The sequence below is a fragment of the Ursus americanus genome, chromosome 24 (assembly GCF_024610735.1).
Source record: "Ursus americanus isolate L20-20 chromosome 24, mUrsAme1.1.p, whole genome shotgun sequence".
NCBI classification, from domain to species: Eukaryota; Metazoa; Chordata; class Mammalia; order Carnivora; family Ursidae; genus Ursus; species Ursus americanus.
The window spans coordinates 33,909,733-33,933,905 of NC_142150.1; the positions used below are offsets into that span (position 1 = coordinate 33,909,733).

Genomic DNA, 24,173 nt, shown 5'->3' on the forward strand with positions numbered 1-24,173 from the left:
AGATCAAGTTCCACTGCACTAATAAAGCCAGTATCACCCCAAAGTCAGTGAAATGAATTCCCCAGTGCCTATAAAAGTTGTATTTATACCATACTGCACTCTATTAAGGAGGCAATAGCATTATGTCTAAAAAAACATGTACATAATTTTTAAAAATACTTTATTGGGGCGCCTGGGTGGCTCAGTCATTTAGGTGTCTGCCTTCTGCTCAGGTCATGATCCCAGGGTCCTGGGATCCAGCCCTGCTTCAGCCTCCTTGCTCAGCGGAGAGCCTCCTTCTCCCTTTCCCTCCACTGCTCCCCCTGCTTGTGCACTCTCTCTCTCTATCTCTGTCAAATATATAAATAAAACCTTTAAAAAAATACTTTATTGATAAAAATGCTAACCCTCATCTGATGGAGCTCTGAGCTTCCAGAGTCATAATCTTTTTACTGGCGGAGGGTATCATCTCCATGTTGCTGGCTGTTGACTGATGGGACAGTAGTTGCTGAAGGCTGGGGTGGCTGAGGCAATTTCTTAAAATAAGGCAATGAAATTTGCTGCATTGATCGATCTTTTCCTTTCACTAATGAATTTCTCTGTAGCATGCAATTCTTCTTGGTAGCATTTTTCCCGTGGTAGAACTACTTCAAAATTCACATCAATCCTCTCAAACCCTACACTGCTTTATCAACTCAGTTTATGTGGTTTCTTGTCCTTTCAACCTTGCTGTCCCTTCAACACTCTTCACAGCATCTCTACCAGGAGTAGTGTCCATCTCACAAGAACCACTTTCTTTTTCATCCAGAAGATGTTATTATATTGTTGTTGGAAATAATTTTATGGCACTCTCTTGTTATCTCTCCTGCTTGATTGTTATAAGTATTTTAAATCAATTCATATCCATAGCATATACATTCCAAAATCTATTTGTAAATACAATCATTTTGCAATTGCGAAAGTGTACAATTTTATCACAGGAATATCTGAAACTGTTTTTTCCTATTTATAGAGATTTTGTTAAGCAGTTGAATATGCTTGGCCTATCAATCATAAACTAGCAACAATAAAATCACTTGAATAGGGGCGCCTGGGTGGCTCAGTTGTTAAGTGTCTCCCTTCGGATCAGGGCATGATCCCGGCGTTCTGGGATCGAGCCCTGCATCAGGCTCCTCCACTGGGAGCCTGCTTCTTCCTCTCCCACTCCCCCTGCTTCTGTTCCCTCTTTCACTGGCTCTCTCTCTCTCTGTAAAATAAATAAATAAAATCTTTAAAAAAAAAAATCACTTGAATATTTCTTCCACTGACTCATGGGCTTTGAGGATCCCAGATGGCAAGTACTGACCTTAACAGTATTAGAACTCAAAAATACAGAAAAATTGTACTTAATTCAATTTAATTTAATGTTAATGCAAATATTTCCATCAGATTTATTTTTGTTTATTAATAGTAAAAGTGGACATTATTAAATGAAGGAAAGCTATCAAATCACTGAGAACTTGCAGAACTAAGCCAGTAAGTATGTGTTAGCTTACATAGTCTGATTTTTAAGTGTATTCAACAGAATTTTTGTAAATGATAAGTTTCCAGCATGTGTTCATGGCATTTTTTTGTTGTTGTTTTAAATCTTAAAGGAAGAAGAAGAGGATGCTTAAAAAAAGAGGTTTTGAATTTTACTAGAAATTGCTCTTTAAGTGATCCTACACACAGAACTAGAACTGAAACGTCTGAAGTGGAAATCTTGAAGCTCCCGTACTAATCTCAAAAGTACTCAGAAGTCAACCACCCTCCCTCTTCAGAGAGTAAGACCTAGAAAAGCAAGCAACATGGACCAAATAACAAGCTTTTTTGAAAAGCTGTTATGAAATGATGCTGTACCCCAATTCCAGTGTGTGTCTGTGTATATGGTTTTCCCACATTTTTTTCACCGTTAACTCTTCATGTAATTTTCAGCCAGAACATCACACACTGGTGGTCAGAACTGAGAGCTTCTGGCATTGCTCAGGCAGGGCTTCGCAGCCTGAAAAGTCTCCCTCTTCAGCCCAATTCTGCTGATGTTAGCGGCAAAAATATCCACCAGCAAGAAGTCCTACAATTCAACCCAGCCCAAGACCAGGTTGTTACTTGGGCTTCTGGCCAACTGAGTCCAAACTAGAGGTTCTAATGACCCCATTCCTTGGGTTTGGTACGTTTGCTATGGCAGCTCTCGGAACTCAGATAAACAGTTTGCTCACTGGATTACTGGTATATTACAAGGAACGTCAAAGGATACAAATCACCAGCCAGATGAGGAGATACATAGAGTAAGGAATGTGATGTAATGCAGGCACTACCCGAAGAATGGAGCTTCTGTCCTCATTGAGTTTGAGGCCTGGGATAGTGGCATTTGGAAGTGTTCTGGTTTACCAATCTGGAAGCTTTCTAAACCCATTCCTTTTGGATATTTATGGAGGCTTCATTACACAGCAAGATGAATTAAATCACTGGCCCCCCTCCAATCCCCAGAAATCAGGGGGTAAAACTGAAATTTCCATCCATGTATTTGTGATCAGTTCCCCTAGCAACAGCCCCCATCCTGAGGTACTTTTCAAAAGTTACCTCATTGACATAATAAAAGACATCTTTTTTGCTCTTATTATTTGCCAGATTCCAAGGGTTTGGGGAGCTCTGTGCCAGAAATTGGGTGAAGGCCATATATATATATATATTTCTTATTACCAATTACAATATCACAACCACTCTTTAGATCAAAATATAAGCTAATGAAGGCAAATTTCAGCTATACGATTATATCTATGTCTTGGATTTTTGAGAAAAAAAAATATTTTTAATAAATTCCCTATTTTTATTCCCTCAATTGCAAGTGTTATTATACAATTATTTTCTCTAAATCACAAAAAAAATTAATGTAATACAGTATTTTGCATTGATTCCAAGATTTGCATCCCAGAATATCAGAAGATTTAAATGACAGTCTATTGGTTTTGTGATGCAACTATATGAATTAAATAGCTTGCCTTTTCTGGCTGCCTCCTTATATGACAAATAAGTGTGTAGAATGAACAGATCTGTACAATCCTTAAAAGCTTTAATGTTGATGGAATTCACAGAAGTAAGATTTGACTGGTAGACTGTTGGAGGATTAGCAGGGAGTTGAAATTAACAGGGGAAATGTTTCATTTCTATGGCCCTTGCCACAGCATCCTTTACTTCTTTGTTTCTCAGACTGTAAATCAGTGGGTTTAGCATGGGAATCACTAGCGTGTAGAACACAGAAACCACCTTCTCCTGTTCTACAGAATACTGGGAACTTGGCTGGATGTAACTAAAGCTTAAGGTACCATAAAATATGGTCACCGCAGTCAGGTGGGAGGCACAGGTGGAGAAGGCTTTCTGTCTGCCTGCCGCTGAGCGGATCCTCAGGATAGTGAAAACAATGAACACATAGGAAATGATCACAATCAAGAAGGTGGCCATGGCAATGACTCCAGAGAAGGTTAAGAGCAACAGCTCATTCAAGGAAGTATCAGAACATGACAGCTTTAGGAGTGAGGGAATATCACAGAAGAAATGACTGATAACATTCAACCTACAGAAGGACAGTCTGCCCAAGCTTACTGTGTGTATTAAAGAGTTAATTATTCCACATATCCAGGACCCAGTGACCAGTCCTACACACTTCCTCTTAGACATGGCTACACTGTAAAGCAAAGGGTTGACGATGGCCACATACCGGTCATATGCCATCACCGACAACAAAAAGCCTTCTGTGGTGACAAACACCCCAAAACACAAATGTTGTACCATACAAGCAGAGAAAGTAATGGTTCCCCTCACAACTAGAAGGTTGATCAGCATTTTTGGAGCGATTGCAGATGAATAGCAGGCATCTACAAATGAAAGGCAGCTGAGGAAACAGTACATGGGTGTGTGGAGCTTGGGAGTGGTTTGGATTAAGAAAATCATGCCCAGATTCCCCACCAAGGTAATGACGTAAATCACCAAGAACAACACAAAAAGCATAATTTTCAGGTCAGCACGGTCTGTCAGTCCCAAAAGAATAAACTCAGTAACAGATGTATAATTCTCTTCAGCCATTTTTTGTTTCTTCTCATTAAAGCTGCTGTGAAAAAAGATAGAGGAATGACAGTTTATTAGGGAAATATATATATTTATTTGTATTATAATATATAAATATATATAATTTTTATATAAATATATATAATTTACACTATATAATGTAAATAGAGTATATATTATATATACTATAGTATATATAATACTATAATATTATATATACTATATGCTATCTAATATAGTATAGTATAGTAAATATATATACTAGATATTATATAGAAAATATATTCATGATCTCTGACATGCTCTTTAAAGATTACCATCACAATATGGAAGAGTATGCACAACAAATGACGTCTGAGTATTTCAAAACTGCATTTTCATAGATCTTATACCTGCTCTTTCTTCTGCTGCTCTTAGAGTATTAAATGAAATGATTTTGTTGGGGCTCCTGGGTGGTTCAGTCTTTAAGTGTCTGCCTTCGGCTCAGGGGGTGATCTTGGCATTATGGGATCAAGCCCCACATCAGGCTCCTCCGCTATGAGCCTGCTTCTTCCTCTTCCACTCCCCCTGCTTGTGTTCCCTCTCTCGCTGGCTGTCTCTGTCAAATAAATAAATAAAATCTTAAAAAAAAAAAAAAGAAATGATTTTGTTAACAAAGAAGGATCACTTACAAATATGAATTTTGTTATAAACTATAACTTAGGAAAAAGCATATTTAAAAGGAATTAAAAATTAAATTAATTACCCAAATATAAAACTATATAACTTTAGCACCAAAAGGTGATGGCAATATTGTAAATTGAATTATATAAAATGATATGGACTTGACTTACATGAACTTTAAGAATCAAAACATTGATATGATTCTACCATATTTGAAATTTTCAATTATCTGCAGAAAGAATGATGAATAGTAAAAAAGAGAAGAAAAGAAAGAAATTAAAAAGAAAGATATTAAAAGGATTGAATTTATCCTACCAAAGATGGAAAATTTTAGGATATTAGTTTATTTAGAATACTCAGATCTATCTCCATTGTTTCTTACTCTTTTCTTAGAAATCAAATCAATGAATATTTTTTCTGAGAATCAGAATGATCAATATTTTAATGATAGATAACTGAAGATAATTCCAGGTTAAAAAATATATCAGGTAACACATTACAAAACAAACATAATGGAAAAAAGAAGCAATGGTTTTACATCTTTAATTCTTTCCTCATAGAGGACAAATTTGAAAGAAGGGGCAAGTACATATGGATATAAATATGTATTTTCTTGTTGTTTTTCTAATTAGGCCAGAAGCCCTATAGTTCAGATACCAATTACTCTAAAGCAACAACAACAAAATTACCCTTTGATTGCATTCTGGTTTCTCAGGGACTCTCTCAAGGTATTCCAATGAGACTAGTTTCTCTAAGATGTGTAACATGAAAAATGTTAAAAAGAGTGGAAAGGAACAGAGAACCAAGTGTGAGAAAATAGAAATATTGATTATAAATAATTTGCATAAAATGGATAACATTTCATTAAGATATCATATGGACTGGGCCAAGTCTTAGCAAGGAAAAATTGCACAAGCAGAATCCTGCTTCATAATGGATATTATTTCTAAAAAGTTAGGAAGCAGCACCCCATCACCCATATCCACACAATTCTGTTCAGAGTCTAATTCTCCATTCTATATAATGAATATAATGAATATAAGGATTGGAAGAAGGCCATGTCTTATTCCTATAAGATATTATATTTAGCTTCAACAATATTTTCATTCATTTAACAATACTTCTTTTTCTAAAGATTTTTTTTTAATTTTTGAGGGGTTTTGGAGGGCTGTTTTCTAGTTTGCTTTTTTTTTTTTTTTTTTTAGAGAGTGTGTGTGTATGAGTAGGAGAGGAGCAGCAGAGGAAGAGGGAGAGAGAGACTCTCAAGCAGACTCCGCACTGAGCAGAGTTCCACGCAGGGCTCAATCTCACAACCCTGAGATCATGACCTGAGATCATGACTTGAGCTGAAGTCAAGAGTCATGCTTAACAGAAATAACCACCCAGGCACCCCTATTTCACAACTATTTCTTGAGGACCAAGGAAAGCTAGACATTGTGTTAGGCGCTAGAAAGATTGGCATTATCGAAAACAAACAAACAAGCAAACATGGTTGTACTTCTGCTTCTAGCAAATGGAAGACTAGATATAACTCTACCATCCTCAAAAAATACTTTGAAAGAGAATCCATTGAAATGCTGAATATAAAAGCAAAACATACCATAACATTTGTAGATAACAAATAAGTAAATGGGACTGTTTTGGGCTCAAAGGGAAAAAATGTAAAAAAAAAAAATCAAATGTAAACATAGACACTGACACCATGACTCTCCTGTGGACATTTGCAAAACTTTATAACTTTATAAGTAATATTCAGTTTGTTCAAAAAGATGGTAAGAATTTGGGTCCATGAACAACACAGAACTCCACTAAAACCCAAATATAAATCCACTATCTTTGAAAGACTGGCATTTCATTCAAATTCTAACTAAATAAATCTGCTTATCAGAACAAATTATAAATAAACTTGCCTACCATCATCTGGCATCTTGTAGGAAAAACATCTCACCTGAGAATCAGTAGCCACAGTCTTTTCTCATATGGGTGGACATTTGGATTTTGCTGTCTGCCTAAGCGAGGAAACTTCTAGCTGAGAAATTAAATACAGTGGTCTGAGTCGTACCACTCAGGACCACTGATGGAATCGGCCACCCAGGATTACCCAGCAAAGATCCTATTAAACATGAACTCACCATTCAACTGCAAAACACAATGACAAAGAAAGCCTCCTAAATGAAGAGTCTAGAAAACAATAAATATATTTAAAATGTTTAAAAACAAAATAAGGGGCGCCTGGGTGGCACAGCGGTTAAGCGTCTGCCTTCGGCTCAGGGCGTGATCCCGGCGATCTGGGATCGAACCCCACATCAGGCTCCTCTGCTATGAGCCTGCTTCTTCCTCTCCCACTCCCCCTGCTTGTGTTCCCTCTCTCACTGGCTGTCTCTATCTCTGTCGAATAAATAAATAAAATATTTAAAAAAATAAAAAATAAAAATAAATAAATAAATAAAATAAAAACAAAATAAAGTTGTCAAATTGTTAAAAGGGAAAAAGCAAAGGGGAAAAAACATCTTCCAAAAAGACCAGGGTTGTAGGTTGACTGGCAATGTACTAAAGAAGAAATCAGGAAGAAAGAATAAATGAGTGATACCTATGAGAAAATCTAGCTAAACAGAAGTTGTGTCTTGGTGTGGGAAATATACACTGGCCCAGAGTTGTGAGACGGATTAGACCATAACAAAAAACTAGTTTGAGGAAGAGATGTGAAGTTGTTCATTTTCTCCCCTCCAAAAATGTTCTGGCAGAATTTATTAGATTATCACCATTGACTCTGGTATCAGGCAAGGCCAACCCAGTTTGGCCATTGGGATCCATAGCAAACTTTAGGTTGTGGACAAAAAGGATAACATACAAGACTCAGTAGAGGAGCACTGCATATTTCTTCTTTCTGATAGTCCTTTCTGTCCTCTCATTAACCTTGAAGACTACAAGGTTTTTAAAAGTATAGTGGGAAAACTTAAAAGGAGGTCTTTTGGTGGGGGACAGTCAGTGTAATAAGATGGATGGCATTATGGGAGGGATGTTAAATGACAACTGGGGTTCTCTTGCCAGGAGGAAGAGCTTTCCCTTCATAGCACACCGAGTTAAGGACTTGATCCCCTTTCTCCAAGATAAAGATGGTGGTTCCAGGAAAAGAATTCTCCAGAGGAATTCAACAGGGGAAATAATTAGGCATCTCAAAAAGGGTAACTTTCTGGGGCACCTGGGTGGTTCAGTTGGTTAAGTGTTCAACTCTTGATTTCACCTCAGTTCCTGATTTCAGGTTCGTGAGATTGAGCCCCACATCAGTGTCCATGCTTAGCTAGGAGTCTGCTTCTCTCCCTCTCCCTCTGCCCCCTCCCTGCTTGTGCTCTCTCTCTGAAATAAATAATTAATAAATCTTTAAAAAATAAAAATGAAAAGGGTAAATTTCTAATTCTACTTCCTCTAACAGAAAAAGAAAGAAAAAGAAAAACCCTGACATAACCAAAGAAACAAATCAGGAACTTAACATGTGTATTACGCATCCTTAAAAAGATCAGAGGAGAATGTCGGTAACTTGTAGCAAGATTTACCCTCCTAACTGTATACTGGACAAGTTCTCCAAAACGATACCCTTGTCACACTATAACTGCATCCAGGATGAGCCATGGATTTCAAAACATAGCTGTGCTGAATGAAAGCCAAAGACCCTCAAAAGCCAACAGACAGGGGCGCCTGGGTGGCACAGCGGTTAAGCCTCTGCCTTCAGCTCAGGGCGTGATCCCGGCGTTATGGGATCGAGCCCCACATCAGGTTCCTCCGCTATGAGCCTGCTTCTTCCTCTCCCACTCCCCCTGCTTGTGTTCCCTCTCTCGCTGGCTGTCACTATCTCTGTCAAATAAAGAAATAAAATCTTTAAAAAAAAAAAGCCAACAAACAAAAAGAATAAAGCAAACAAAACATTTTGAGCTGAAACGGGGAGTTATTGCCATAGCAATAAAACCAGAATCAGCATGGGAATGAGATTATGTCTGACTGAGTTGATTGGGAGACTCCAGGATAAACATAGGAGTACTTCTGGCACTCAGCAGAAGCAGATTTAATAATTCTTAAAAAATTAAACCTATTAAGCTGGTTACTCTGAAGACCATAGGATTCCCAGAATTTTAGGGGAAAAAAAATGTACTTGCATGAATATTATTAACTAGGCATAGAAGCAAGCCTTCGTGTGCCTGAAGAAAAAAAAAAGTGGACTTCAGTCAAAAACAATTTCAGATATTTGAATAACATATACATATGAGAAAATATACATGAATAAATGCAAAAACTAAAATTTAATGACATGACCAATTTGAAAGATAAAGAATAAGAAATGCATACTAAGAAATATTAAATGAAGAAAAATAGCATACCTATATTAACAACAAAGAGGGCTCAGGAAAAATGTTAAAAGATGATTAAAATAAAATAACTAAAGGTTAAAATTATTAGGCATATGTTAAAATTTTAAATTTTGATGCATCTGAATTAATTAGTGGGATCTGTAAATTTCCCTTTTCAGGAATATACTAAAAATAGTGACTGTACCAGATTTCTTTGTAAATATGAATGACAAATGAGGTTATCTAAAAAGAGCATAGGAAGGGTTGTCTGGTTGCCTCAGTCGCTTGAGCTTCTGACTCAGTTTCAGCTCAGATCATGACTTCAGGGTCTTCTGATGAGCCCCATGTTAGGCTCTGCACTGGCCATGGCGCCTGCTTAAGATTCTCTCCCTCCCTCCCTCCCTTTCTATCCCTCCCCTACTCACATGCTCTCTCTCTTAAATCTTTTAAAAAATAGAGTATGGGAAAATTGATTTTCTTCCACTGATCTTTTTTTTTATATTAATTCTTCTTTTTAGGTTATAGGAATATACATGGAGATCTGTATGCATATATGTTTGCTTGTCCTAGAAATCAGGGTGTTACTTCAATAAAACACATTATTTTAGGGGCACCTAAGTGGCTCATTTGGTTTAAGAGTCTGCCTTTGGCTCAGGTCATGATCCCAGGGTCCTGAATAGAGCCCAGAATCAGTCTCCCTGCTCAGCAGGGAGCCTGCTTCTCCCTCTCTCTCTGCCCCCTCCCCCCACCCCACTTATGCTCTCTCTCGGAAAAAAAAAACACATTATTCTATGATGTATTATTAGCTTTACAATGATGAAGATGATTATTCTATTTGAGACTACACCTACATGGAATGTGACTTATATCCCAGCACATTTCTTTGAATGAACAGCACATTTCTTTGAAATCAACCTACTTTCCTGCCCCAGGTCTTACAACACAAATATATAAAAACAACTACTTTTACAATAGCTTTGTTATTGTCATTGTTCATAGGAAAGACAAAAATCACTTTTCCTTTTCTAGATCTTGTCACTCTTCTGGCATATTGGCAATGTCTTCACCGTCAGGTATGAACTCACAAATGTAAAACTGTTTAGCTACTTTAAAAACTTCCTCACTAGTTTTAAACACCTCAGGTTGTCTCCTCTGATATCCATAGTAATAGAGCTCCACATACAGAACACTGTACATAACAGAAATACTTTTTATTTTTAATGTATTATAATATTATTTACAGCACTTTCTGGTAAAAGATCAGCATTTCTAAAATGGAGGGAAGTAATGAAGTTACATGATCAAGCAATTCATCATTGTAGAACTAAACTTCTAGGTGGGTATTAATATCCATCACGTGATTTTTCAGAATGCGGGACTTTTTTTTTTAATCAGGAAAGAACATGAAGTAGAACCTTGAAGGGAGATATAGACGGGAAGAGTGCTGAATTTTTCCTACTTTAAAATGGAATCATTTTATACATGTGTCTATCTTTTTGGATGGATTTTTTTGGGAGGGGAGGGCAAGCTCATTATTGTAAGCTGAGGATTGTAACTATAATTGTCTCATTCCCCATCTTTGTTGCTGAGGTCACTGACACACAAGTTGAAGATGAATAGACAAGTAACTACTAGTTTGAAAATATCATTTGGAATAACACCTTTTTTGTTAACATGGAGATTTACTAATATTTAAAATTTAAAGCAAGTTTTGAAAATAAAAGAAAAATATATGCAATTATCTTAATTTTCTGAGCAAATAATTTTATATATCTTAGAAAAATCCCTAATTCTTCATATCTCCAAAAGTATATGCATATTTTTTCTTTTAGTTTTCCAGATATTAGAAAATTTATAATCCTATATATTGAAAAAATAGTTTATTGAACTTACTAAAATCAATGCAGATTATCAATAGTCTAGTATCTCACATGAGCTGAGATTTGAGTTATCTATTCTCAAATACAGTTATGAATTAAATCACTTCTACTTTGTACTCTTGTTTCCTCACATGGAAATGAGCATGCAGAATAAAATGGTTTGTACTATACTTGGAAACTCTACACTTAGTTAAATTCATGGGAATGTTAGTAAGTGAAGAACGGACTGATAGACTGTTGTAGGATTAGCAGGGAGTTGAAATTAACAGGGGAAATGTTTCGTTTCTATGGCCCTTGCCACAGCATCCTTTACCTCTTTGTTTCTCAGACTGTAAATCAGTGGGTTTAGCATGGGAATCACTAGCGTGTAGAACACAGAAACCACCTTCTCCTGTTCTACAGAATACTGGGAACTTGGCTGGATGTAACTAAAGCTTAAGGTACCATAGAATATGGTCACCGCAGTCAGGTGGGAGGCACAGGTGGAGAAGGCTTTCTGTCTGCCTGCCGCTGAGCGGATCCTCAGGATAGCGAAAACAATGAACACATAGGAAATGATCACAATCAAGAAGGTGGCCATGGCAATGACTCCAGAGAAGGTTAAGAGCAACAGCTCATTCAAGGAAGTATCAGAACATGACAGCTTTAACAGTGGGGGAACATCACAGAAGAAGTGGCTGACAACATTGGACCCACAAAAGGACAGTCTGCCCAAGCTTATCGTGTGTGTCAATGAGTTAATCATTCCACCTACGAAGGACCCAGTGACCAGTCCTACACACTTCCTCTTAGACATGGCTACACTGTAAAGCAAAGGGTTGACAATGGCCACATACCGGTCGTACGCCATCACCGACAACAAAAAGCCTTCTGTGGTGATAAACACCCCAAAACACAAATGCTGCACTATGCAGCCAGAGAATGAGATGGTTTCCCTCACAACTAGAAGGTTGATCAGCATTTTTGGAGCGATTGCAGATGAATAGCAGGCATCTACAAATGAAAGGCAGCTGAGGAAACAGTACATGGGTGTGTGGAGCTTGGGAGTGGTTTGGATTAAGAAAATCATGCCCAGATTCCCCACCAAGGTAATGATGTAAATCACCAAGAACAACACAAAAAATATAATTTTCAGGTCAGCACGGTCTGTCAGTCCCAAAAGAATAAATTCAGTAACAGCTGTGGAATTCTCTTCAGCCATTTGGTAATTCCTTATCTTGAAATCTGGGATGAAAAAACAAGGGATTAGAAGGAACAGGACAATCTGGTATTTATTAAAGACAAGTAGAAACATACATAGAGGTGTGTCCTTGAATAAATTATTATTTTGCTGAATCTAAGTCTCTTCATTTATTTATTTTTAAAGATTTTATTTATTTATGTATTTATTTACTTATTTTAAGATTTTATTTATTTATTGGACAGAGAGAGACAGCCAGGGAGAGAGGGAACACAAGCAGGGGGAGTGGGAGAGGAAGAAGCAGGCTCCCAGTGGAGCAGGGAGCCCGATGTGGGGCTGGATCCCGGGACTCTGGGATCACACCCTGAGCCGAAGGCAGATGCTTAACGACTGAGCCTCCCAGGCTCCCCTAAAGATTTTATTTATTTATTTATTTGAGAGAAAGAGAGAGAGCAAGAATAGGGGGGAAGGGCAGTGGGAGAAAGAGGTAGAAGCAGACCCCTGCTGAGGAGGGAACCAGATTCTGGGGATCCCAGGACCCTGAGATCATGACCTGAGCCCAGGGTAGATGCTTAACCAACAAGCCACCCAGGAGCCCGGAAGTCTTCTCATTTATAACAGTAGGGACTTGATTAGATTCTCAATTTTTTTTCAGTGTTACTTATGATTCTATCCCATAAGGAAATATGTGCAAAAGCCTTTATGCTCTCCAAAATGTCAGTCTGTTCTGAAGTGCTGCCTCTATAGGGCAGGTGACAGCACATGACATGGAAAGACACCCTCAGTGGAATCAGTTTCTCTGAGATCCAGAGCACTGAAAACTACGTCTTGCCTAAATGGAACAGTTAGAAGATTTCAGAAGTTACCTGAGGCTTTGAATAAATAAATTATATATTTACTTTTGCTGTTAACTTGTCATTATATAGATGTTTATACAGATAAAGTGTATACTATTTAATGTACTTAATTATTTGCTATGTACATGTATATATAAATATAGGTCTATGTGTATACAAGCTCTCACACACAATATATATATGGAAAAAATAAGATTTAAAATGCATGTAGCCACAATCATCGCTCTGGAACACTTTTCTCATATCCTTCATACAATGATAAATATATATGACAATTTTGGTTTTCTGAATCCAATTTTCATTAGTTTTATTCAACTTGTATTCTATTTCTGTAAGAATTGATAGATCCATAATAGAATAGAACTCTCCCATATTCTACATTTAAAAGTTAAAAGTGTGTTTTTAGAAATGAAATGAAAACAATAATAAAATTTGGCTTATTTATATTCTTTTGACTTATTTTAATTAATATATTTTATTTGCCATGAAAAAGAAATGGTTAACATTAACCCAATGATTCAAATATGTTGCTATCACTTACTGACTTTAGCAAATACATTTATCTTCTCTCAGACCGAATATAATTCCACCTACATCACGTGATTATTGAAGAAAAATAGGAGATACTGCAAGCAAAATGTTAAATGTTGCTTTGAGTGTATAAGTACTCAAATTATAGATAAGATAGTAAGATAGATATGTAATAGAAAGATCATAGAGATAGATGATGGATAGATGATAGATAGGTAATAGATGATAGATAAGTAGGTAGGTACGCAATATATTGATAGGCAATTGCTATGTGAGGTTTTTTTAAAAGGAAGATGTGGATGAATATAAATCATGAAAAAATACTTTAATCAGCCAATTTATCTTTCCCCAATTTTAAATCTCTGGTCCATTTTATGTAAATGACATTTAAATGTATGCATATGGATGATTTTACATTTCCTTTGATAAATTACTAGCCCATAAATTTTCACAATTTCTCATATGCTGCTTAGAAACTACCTAAACATTTGCCAAGTGTATGAGTCCTTTCAGCAAATAACGTTAATCTCAGATTTTCAAAACTGAATATAACATCTGTCCATCACATCTGAACTATCTTATGCAGTAGCTATTCAAGTGAATATTTACATAGAAACTGAAACTGAATCAAATTTCAATTCTGTGAAGTAGTCCCCATTCAAGTGCTCAATATCCATATATGACTAGTAATCATTATCCCGAACGGCACAAATTATAGACATTTCCATTGCTGCAGAAAGTTGTATTGGTTAGAGTTTGCATAATTTTTAAAAAACGGCACTTCCAAAAGGAATTTAGAAATTTGATTACGTTGCTTTTTCAGCGATGCCCGTCCTCTGCAAAATTAAAGATGATATTGAAATAGAATTGAATGATAGGCTGCAGAGTTAGATGAAATGACCGCTAACATTTTTAAGACTCATATGATTCTATCAGATTTAAAACAAATTTTCTAATTGATCTACTACATAGGAGGAAATTCAAAGGAAAAAGAAAAAAAAATTACAAAATAAATTAACTTACCAAAAAATATTTTAAACTTTCAACTTTAGAAACTTCATACCCTTTTGTCTGTTTTTCAGTCTTTAGTCAAAAATAATTTAAGTTAATGATTATATGATATACAGAGTTATTATATTAATAGTATATGTGTGAAGATAACCCCAGGTAAAATAATTGAAGGCAAATCTTATCTATGAATGAACGACAAGCAGAATAACAAACTAATAAATACAGTTTTAACATATTCAATTTTTTCCTCTAAGAGGACACATTTGGATAGAAGGGACAGCTATTTATTAATACACCCTTTACATGAGCCCCTAAGGACCTCTAGTACCACTTCCACGTTATAGGGTAACTAATGAAACCTTAGGAAACACTGCTTCTCAAGGGACTTTACATTTTCCCATGGTTCATATACCTCCCTAATGTGTGTTATTAACTAAAATACTACAAAGAACTTAAGGAAATATCAAGCAAAAGATGGGGAGATTTTTGAAATCAGTAAAATGTAATAGGAACAACAATGAAGATAATCTGTTCAATAGAAAAGTAAATTACTGAAATGATAAATAGACGTTTCTAGGGTTGTTACACACTTTGTCTTTACGCAGATGTTCAAGATAAGGAAACTGACAAATGTTACTACTTTAGAGCAACACAGACACACACGGTAAACAAGCAAATTCTGACGGTTGGGACACCTATCTCTATTGTCAGTTTAACATGCAGAAGGGGTTGGAAGAAACCTTGCTAGAAATCCTGTTCAGAGTCAGTGTTTATGATGTAGGGAAGATGTTGGGTTTTGCAGCTGACAGCCAAGATAGAATTCTTGAGACATCTTTGGTGCAGAAAGGTGGTTTTATTAAGGCACAGGGACAGGACCCATGGGCAGAAAGAGCTGCACAGGGGTCATGAGGAGCAGCCCATTATTCACTTTCAAGTTGAGGGGGTTAGGGAGAGCATAAGCCTCCCACGTATTTTGGAAACAAGGTTTTTAGGACCTTAAGAGGGCAAGCTATTGTTAGGAAAAAGCCATTTATTACTGTTCAGTAAAAACTCAGTTCTGAGACCCTTCAGATGTAGATCAGTGGGTCATATCCTTGGAGGTTGATTGTTAACATGCACCTTGGGGGGGTTTAGAGATAAAAGAAGTTTCCAAAGGAATTTTTATACATTAAAGTAGATTTACAGTATCCTGGGGGGTTGGGATAATGTTAAGCTAAGATTGCTTTTTGCCCTTAGCAAAGTATTAACATTGAGGCAGCTGAGCTACCGGAGGAAGTTTACTCAATATTTGTTTCAACAGCTTGTCAATGGGCTGTAGGAAGTAAGGAAATTTATTTTTTTTCTTTTGCCTTTGCTTTCCAAGTCACTTACACTCATCAAACTAATATTCACTGATGGATGATAGACTCTAGTCATTATGTTGTGCACTGGAGATAAGGGGTTATAAAAAATAATGGAATATTCACTTCTAGAATGATTGAAGAATAAATATCTTCCCAAAGACACTTACATCAGAATATGTAGAAATCTGATCTGAAAAAGAGTGGATAATGATCATGGGGCATAATGAGAAATGACGTGGGAAACAAAGGCAGAAGAAAAATTATAAAATTTCCTTACTATCTAACAGCTCATTGACAAGTCCTTGAAACAGGCAGAGGGACATTCCTCTAGGAACTCCACTGCCTAGATGTTAATACTTTGCTAAGGGCAAAAGGCAATTTTAGCTTAGCATTATCCCAACCCCCCAGGATCCTGAAAGTCTACTTTAACGTATAAAAATTCCTTTGGAAACTTCCTTTATCTCTAAACCCTCCAAGGTGCATGTTAACTATCATCCTCCAAGCATATGACCCACTGATCTACATCTGAAGGGTCTCATGACTGAGTTTTTACTAAACAGTAATAAATGACCTTGCCTGACAATAGCTTGCCCCGTCAAGGTCCTAAAAACCTTGTTTCCAAAATATCTGGGAGGCTTATGCTATCCCTAACCAGCTCCCAACTTGAAAGTATATAATGGGCTGCTCCTCAAGACCCCAGTGCAGCTCTTTCTGCCCATGGGTCCTACCCTGTGCTTTAATAAAACCACCTTTTTGCAACAAACACATCTCAAGAATTCTTCCTTGGCTGTTGGCTTCGAACCGTAATGTCTTTCCTACATCAAGATGGATGCTAAAAATCAGACTGATAAGGGAAAATTGGTAGCATGTGTTTCCTCAGGGCTTTTGTCAATCTCTGTAACTGGAATCTTGGATTTTAATAACTCTGCTGCTGAAAACAACTGGAAAATTGGACAATGCACATATAACAAATGTTTTCAGATATTTGATGAATGGAGGTTCAGGACTGTGATCTGTGAGAAGAGGGGTGCATTAACTGATTCCTGACGTGGGGCAGTGGTTGGGGCGCATGGAGAAGACACTAGTCAAGTTGAAATGAAAGCACAAAATCATCAGGAAGGGTTGAGGTGCTGGAATGTGTGAGCTGACTACAGGGGTAGCAAGACCTAAGCAAAGTGATTAAGGTGTTAGCATGGAGTTTGAGACTTTGGATGACTTCTAAAGTGCACATATTAAGGTGAGACCCCATAAGCCCAGATCAGGAGCAACTACCAGGAAGAAAGAATCTACCAGGGATCTGTATGATGAAAAGGAGTGATTCGCACAGGGCGAGATACATTCAAATTCTGTCAAATCTTAGTGAGGAAGCATTGAATATCTAAGGGCTTCCAGTGGAGACACAGAAAGAGAGAACTTGCCCCAGAGGAAAGGATTCACTATACTCCATTCTAACAGAGCTCAACTTTAACTCTCAAAAGGATTAAGTCTATTTGCAAGTAAATAAAAGTAAACAAACTCCTTGCCAAAATAAAACTCAACACTGTTTTAAAAAGATTTAAAAATTCCCTACTCAACTACAGAATGTTTGCAATGTTTAGCATGCAAAGTTATATTTCTCTGCACTTTGAGGAAGCAGGAAAATGTATCCATAACCCCAGTAAAAACAAATCATCAGTACTAGACCTAGGAATAACAGAAATAATAGAATTAGCAGATAAGGGCTTTAAAACAGTTGCAAATGTTTGCAAGAATTTAAAGGCAAACACAAATATTAAAAAGAGAAACAGGAATTATGATAGAGAACCCAAATGAGTTATTAGGAGGTAATATCAGACATGAACATTTATTATTCACTTTTTAACAGCAGACTAGACATTGCAGAAAAAGAATTAGTGAATTTGAAAACAAGTCAATAGATTTTACTCTTAATGAGGTTTCACTAAACATCCAAAGCTGGTGGGATCTCAGCTCAGGAGACACTACCATTGAGGTAAACATTATAGTAACTCACTGCATTACAATATTATTACAGCTTTGCCATATGAAAGGACAAGGTATGTATATTAGTCATGTAAAGATGAGGCTTTAATTTCAAATCTTCTAGTTGTCAACCATGTGACTTTGGGCAAATTATCTGAGCTTGGTGTCCTCTGAATATGGCAATAGTAATATCTATCTTACTGACATTAAATGACATATTTTAACCCAGTGGCCACTGATATATTTGTATTTGAATAATAAATTCAAAGAAAAAAAATCCTGTTTGATTATGATGTTATTTTCAAATTTATCCATGGTTTTTGGAACTGTTCCAGTTTTACTGGGATAAAGCTGGTGTCAAAGTATGTTCCGTTGTTACTTTAATCATCAACAATGTGTAAATGAGTGCATTTGTATCATGTAAGTCTCCATGGAACTCTCCAGATCATTTATGTTGTTTGTTCTTCTCCTCAAGTTGTCCCTTGCATTTACATTTTTCGCTAGGGAATATGTAGGGTGTCCTGGATAATTGGTAGGTAACACATAACAATTTTAAAAAATCTCTCAGATGATTTGGGCATCATCCTCTGGATGAATTACATGCTACTTCCTCCGGGAGCCTCACAAGGAGAAGAGAAGCATAAATTCTCCCTACCCAGAGAAAAAGCAAAAGTAATTTAGAAGAAGAAAACCCAGTTCACTAAAGGTGAGTGGTTAGGACTTGTTAATTTTGATTATCACCAGGGTCTTGGCAATTTCCCATGATTCCTGGCTTCCAACCATGGACACTCTTACGGTCACTGACAGCTGATTCTTTCTAATACACCACAAAAATGTATTACATTTTTTGTTAACTGTGGTTTCCTGTGGTGGAATGGTCTTTTTAGGGCACTAAATCCTATGAATTGACTAGATATCATAGATCCATTTGATTAGTGAGAATCAATAGTGGAAGAGGAACAAGTGAAGAGGAAGTTAGAAATATCTAAAGAAAATCATCACTGGTCTCATCAACTGGAAACTGTTAAGGCTAGGATTCCTAGATAAAATACAGAATAAAAGGTTATGTATGAATTTCAGATAAACAGAAAATAATTTTTAGTATATGTCTTATATAATGTTTAATAATATCCTTTCCTAGGGGCGCCTGGGTGGCACGGCGGTTAAGCGTCTGCCTTCGGCTCAGGGCATGATCCCGGCGTTATGGAATCGAGCCCCGCGTCAGGCTCCTCTGCTATGAGCCTGCTTCTTCCTCTCCCACTCCCCGTTTGTGTTCCCTCTCTCGCTGGCTGTCTCTATCTCTGTCGAATGAATAAATAAAAAATCTTTAAAAAAAAAAATAATATCCTTTCATATAAATATATCCAGTGAAATTATTTGAAAAAGAGTATTTTAAGATATATATAGGTCCCATGCAGTATTTTATAAACTACAAATAGTTGTTATTTAAGGACGCACAGGCATGAGCGTGTAGATATTCTAGTTATTCCTTTGTTTTCCTAACTGGGCTACTTACTACTTGTTTTATTTGTGCAGAATGGGCTTTACAAACTGATTGAGTAGACTGGCAAAAAATAGAATAACTTCTAAGAGTTATGGACAAAGCCCTGAACTTCAAATAACTCCTTACTAATATTACCATGCCTAAAGATTAATAAGTCATCTCTTTGCATATTTTTATATCCTGTGTACTCTACTAGTTAGCCCTAAATGGAAGTATTTAAAATGTTTCCATCATGGTGTTCAAAACTGATCAGATATCCTTTTCAACAAAGAAGAATGGACAGGGTATTACTATCTCTTTAAGATCTTAATAGCAATTCTTTTTGATAAATACTCAGAAGTAGGGTTTCTCGGGCACCTGGGTGGCTCAGGCGGTTAAGCGTCTGCCTTCGGCTCAGGTCATGATCCCAGGGTCCTGGGATCGAGTCCTATGTCGGGCTCCCTGCTCAGTGGGAAGCCTGCTTCTCCTTCTCCGTCTGCCATTCCCCTCGCTTGTGCTTCTCTCTCTCTCTGTCTCAAATAAAAAAATAAAATCTTAAAAAAAAAAGAAGTAGGGTTTCTAGATCATATGGGAAATTGCCAATCAACAGGTATAATGTTTCAGTTAACACAAGATGAAGAAGATCTAGGGATGAGTTATACAACATTGTGCGTATAGTTTACAATACTGTATTGCACATTTAAACAACTTTTCATGAGGTAGATCTCACGTTAAGTATTCTTAGCACAATAAAATAAGAATTAATATGAAAAAAAGAATGGGCAGGGTAAAATAATCCAGACGTCTTCAGAGGGAGGTAATAACTGACACTGGAAAAGGAGATAAATTCAATAAACTCACTAGAATAATTCTTTGCAACACATTAAAGACTTCAAAGTGTTAGGATTGGTACTGGAATTCTGAATTCCTTGGTTAGCCCAGTGCATTTTCCATTCTGTGGGAAAACCCATGATAGCAGGTCCTGCAACACGTGGTGCTTGTTTGTGAAAGAGGAAGGGCCCTGAAAGCTCGGTGAGACCCAATGGAAGAACAGTAGACAATATCATCAAGCCAAATGGGATAGAAGTGGTTCACCAATCTCCAGTATGTCTTCACTCCTCCGTGCCCATTCCTGGGATGAAACTGGCTAAATCAACACTAAAAATAAGCAGATTCTTAGAACTCTGCCAACTGCCACCAAGTAGCTTCAGACTCCAGCTGACCTTGAGGTAGGTCCCCAGGAGTTCCATAGGATCAGTAGAAGAGTCTAACTTGACCCATTCAGACTGATACCTGGGCAAGCTAAAGTTACATATCTTGTTACATTATAGTAATTCTATTCTCCATTTAACTAACTAAATATGTTCAATTCCAATTACTTCTCCAGTTGAAAATCATGCTTACAGAATTCTACATGTTCACTGAGAAACTGAGTGTGAAAGGAAGGGAATCCAGGTGCATTAAGCTAAAGCAGGTTCACTGTCTTCAATCACTTTGCTTTACTGACTTTCCATGTAAATTTTATGAAATGAAAAAGGAGAGACTTATCACTGAAATATTTGCAAATCACAGTGTTTTTTTTTTTAAAAGATTTTATTTATTTATTCGACAGAGATAGAGTCAGCCAGCAGAGAGGGAACACAAGCAGGGGGAGTGGGAGAGGAAGAAGCAAGCTCATAGCGGAGGAGCCTGATGTGGGGCTCGATCCCATAACACCGGGATCACGCCCTGAGTCGAAGGCAGACGCTCAACCGCTGTGCCACCCAGGCGCCCCTGTAAATCACAGTGTTATACTCTACGTATATCCCACTCTACAATTCAAGGAATAAGTTGATATAATAAATGCTCAAATAAATACGTTAAAATGCTTTATAGACCTTATATCCACAGTGGAAGAATTAATTCATGAATATAAATAACCATATTAGAGAAAATATAGCATGTAAAATTCAATGTTGAAAATCCCTGAATACTGATTTAAATTGTATATTTTAGCAGAAAGGGACCTACATCTTTTTTTTCTTTTTTTGAAAGTTTTATTTATTGGGGCACCTGGGTGGCTCAGTCAGTTAAGCATCTGCCTTCAGCTCAGGTCATGATCCCAGAGTCCTGGAATCCAATCCCATGTTGGGCTCCCTGCTCCCTTTGCCTGCTCCCTTCCCCTGCTCATGCTCTCTCTCTCTCTCTCTCTCAAATGAATAGATAAATCTTTTTTTTTTTTTAAGATATATTTATTTGGTGGAGGAGATGGGCAGAGTAAGAGGGAGAGAGAGTCTTAAGCAGACTCCTGCTGAGCAGGGAGCCTGATGCAAGACTAGATCTCAGGACCCTGAAACCACGACCTGAACTGAAGCCAAGAGTCAGATCCTTAACCAACTTTGCCACCAGGCACCTCAGGAATGGACCCAAATATTGTGCATTTTGAAGCTTATACTAATTTGAGAGTTTTCTTTAAAAAAAAAAAAGGGAAATAAAAATTACACATGTAAATTGAGGCGTAAATGTCAATGTTTATTTAAAGTAAAAAAAAATCTTAAAAGTTCACTTGTAAACAAACTAATAGTCGAAGCATCATAAAATCTATAAATATGTTTTTATTAATGAAATTCTACATATATCTCAGCGTATTGGTGGTAGTGTTCTTAAAAGCTGTTCTTACACCAAAATGGATAGCACTATTCAGTGATAAATGTCATTGATTCTGAAACATATAGATATACTCACTAACCATCAAATAAAGTATTATTTACTCAATCTCCCTTTACCGGACCCCACAAATGCCTGCAGACATGCCAATGCATCTTGATATTAGCTGAAGCATGATGGAGCAGAAGCTGGAATGGAGAGAGAAAGTGGCCTTAATTGATCAAGGCGAAAAGGTTAAAATATTTTACATTTTCAACTTTTACAAAGATATATCACTTTGTTAGATCATTGCTAAGTCCCCACCGAGGGCCTTGAAAATGCTAATGAGGGAATTTAAATCTCAAACTTCATTAGCTCCATATTACTTCCGCTTCTTTCTTTAAGAATATCAAAATTTCACTGGAATTCTCATACAAAATTGGAAGCATACTAAAGAAAAATCGTGATATCATTGTGTAGATGAAATAAAGCCTAATAAATCTATATCAATACTTATGTGACTTTTTAAAAATCAGTGGATATGTTCCAAATATTGTTGACTCTATTTAGAGTTTAATCAGCCATATCAGTGCATGTGTTTCATAGGGATCCCTCCTGTTGAGAAGTAGAAGATTCTATCATTTCTTTTAGTTTCAAAATCAGATGGGGGAATTGTTTTTCTACCCCCAGAAAAATCTATACTCTGTCTACAAATATTATAATATGTTTAAATGATACTACATGAAAGCTGATAGCAACCTCTCTGTTTCTTCCTAGAAGAGCTAACTGGACTAAATGGGCCAACAGAATCTCACATCCCTGACTGGGTTCATTCTGATGGGAATCACAAGGCAGCCTGAGCTTCAGGTTCCCCTGTTTGGGGTCTTCCTCGTCATCTACACAATCACAGTGGTGGGCAACCTGGGAATGATCACCTTGATCCAGGTGGACTCCCGCCTCCACACACCTATGTATTTTTTTATCCAGCACCTGGCTTTCATTGACCTTGGTAATTCTACTGTCATTTGTCCCAAGATGCTGGTAAATTTTGTTGTGGATCAAAATACCATTTCTTATTGTGCATGTGCCACACAGTTGGCTTTCTTCCTTATGTTCATTATCAGTGAATTTTTCATCTTGTCAGCTATGGCCTACGACCGCTATTTGGCCATCTGCAGCCCTCTGCTCTACAATGTTATTATGTCCCAGAGACTTTGCCATGTGCTGGTGGGCATTCCATACCTCTATAGCACCTTTCAGGCTCTAATGTTCACTATTAAGATTTTTACATTGACCTTCTGTGGTTCTAATGTTATCAGTCATTTCTATTGTGATGATGTTCCCTTGTTACTTATGCTCTGCTCAAATGCACAAGAAATACAATTGTTGATCATACTATTTTCAGCATTTAATTTGATCTCTTCGCTGCTGGTAGTCCTAGTGTCCTATATACTAATTCTGATATCTATATTTCGAATGCATTCTGCAGAGGGCAGGAAAAAAGCTTTCTCCACATGCGGTTCTCATCTGACAGTGGTGGTTGTGTTTTATGGGTCTCTACTATTTATGTACATGCAGCCCAAATCTGCCCATTCCTTTGATACGGATAAAATGGCCTCCGTGTTTTACACGTTAGTGATCCCCATGCTTAACCCCTTCATCTACAGCTTAAGGAACAAAGAGGTAAAGAATGCCTTCCACAGGGTCTTTAAGAATCAAGCAAAACTTGTATCTAACATTCAATATGGAATATTGTTCTAATAAACTATGATAAAGGCAAATGCCACTTAATAATCTAATAGATATAATTACATTCTTTTTGGCTCCAGAACAGAAACTAATTGTAAGGTACAGACAAATTCTTTCTCTTATATTCAGTCAATTTATTTATATATATTCAGTTGATATTTTGAATCTTGATAAAATGCACCCGCCCAAAACGTTCCTTGCTTTTGATTCAAAGTTTCTTTTAGTTATCCCATAGAACCTCACATTTGTCCCACTGAAAACCCTTATTAAAGACTGCATCAGTAAACCAAGTGTGTGTTTGTTTCTGTCAGGTTTTTTTTTTTTTTTTTTTGGTGGGGGTAGGTAGGTATCTTCTCAATCTTGTTTTCACTGTATTTTCTGAACCCACAACAAAGTGTAAACAAAGTGAGTCTCCTGCAGATAATGTATAGTTGGATCATAATTTTTTTAATCCATTCTTTCAATCCCT

The 24,173-nt window shown here is 36.9% G+C and overlaps 3 protein-coding genes across 3 annotated transcripts; 1 reads left to right on the forward strand and 2 right to left on the reverse strand.

Annotated features, from left to right (window-relative positions):
• Positions 1–3,138: 3,138 nt before the first annotated feature.
• On the reverse strand, positions 3,139–4,077 carry LOC123785271 (olfactory receptor 5J2-like). Its single transcript, XM_045786995.1, has one exon. It carries the CDS (start codon positions 4,075–4,077, stop codon positions 3,139–3,141), a length of 939 nt encoding a protein of 312 aa, XP_045642951.1.
• A 7,130-nt stretch (positions 4,078–11,207) lies between these two features.
• Positions 11,208–12,155, reverse strand: LOC123785272 (olfactory receptor 5J3-like). The gene has a single exon (XM_045786996.2). The coding sequence runs from the start codon at positions 12,144–12,146 to the stop codon at positions 11,208–11,210; it is 939 nt and encodes a 312-aa protein (XP_045642952.2). The 5' UTR covers positions 12,147–12,155.
• A 10,592-nt stretch (positions 12,156–22,747) lies between these two features.
• Positions 22,748–23,716, forward strand: OR8K5 (olfactory receptor family 8 subfamily K member 5). Its single transcript, XM_045786499.2, has one exon. It carries the CDS (start codon positions 22,751–22,753, stop codon positions 23,714–23,716), a length of 966 nt encoding a protein of 321 aa, XP_045642455.1. The 5' UTR covers positions 22,748–22,750.
• The last annotated feature ends 457 nt before the right edge of the window (positions 23,717–24,173 follow it).

Coding starts and splice junctions, on each gene's coding strand:
- LOC123785271 (XM_045786995.1), bottom strand. CDS start 4,077: ATGGCTGAAGAGAATTATACATCTGTTACTGAGTTTATTCTTTTGGGA.
- LOC123785272 (XM_045786996.2), bottom strand. CDS start 12,146: ATGGCTGAAGAGAATTCCACAGCTGTTACTGAATTTATTCTTTTGGGA.
- OR8K5 (XM_045786499.2), top strand. CDS start 22,751: ATGGGCCAACAGAATCTCACATCCCTGACTGGGTTCATTCTGATGGGA.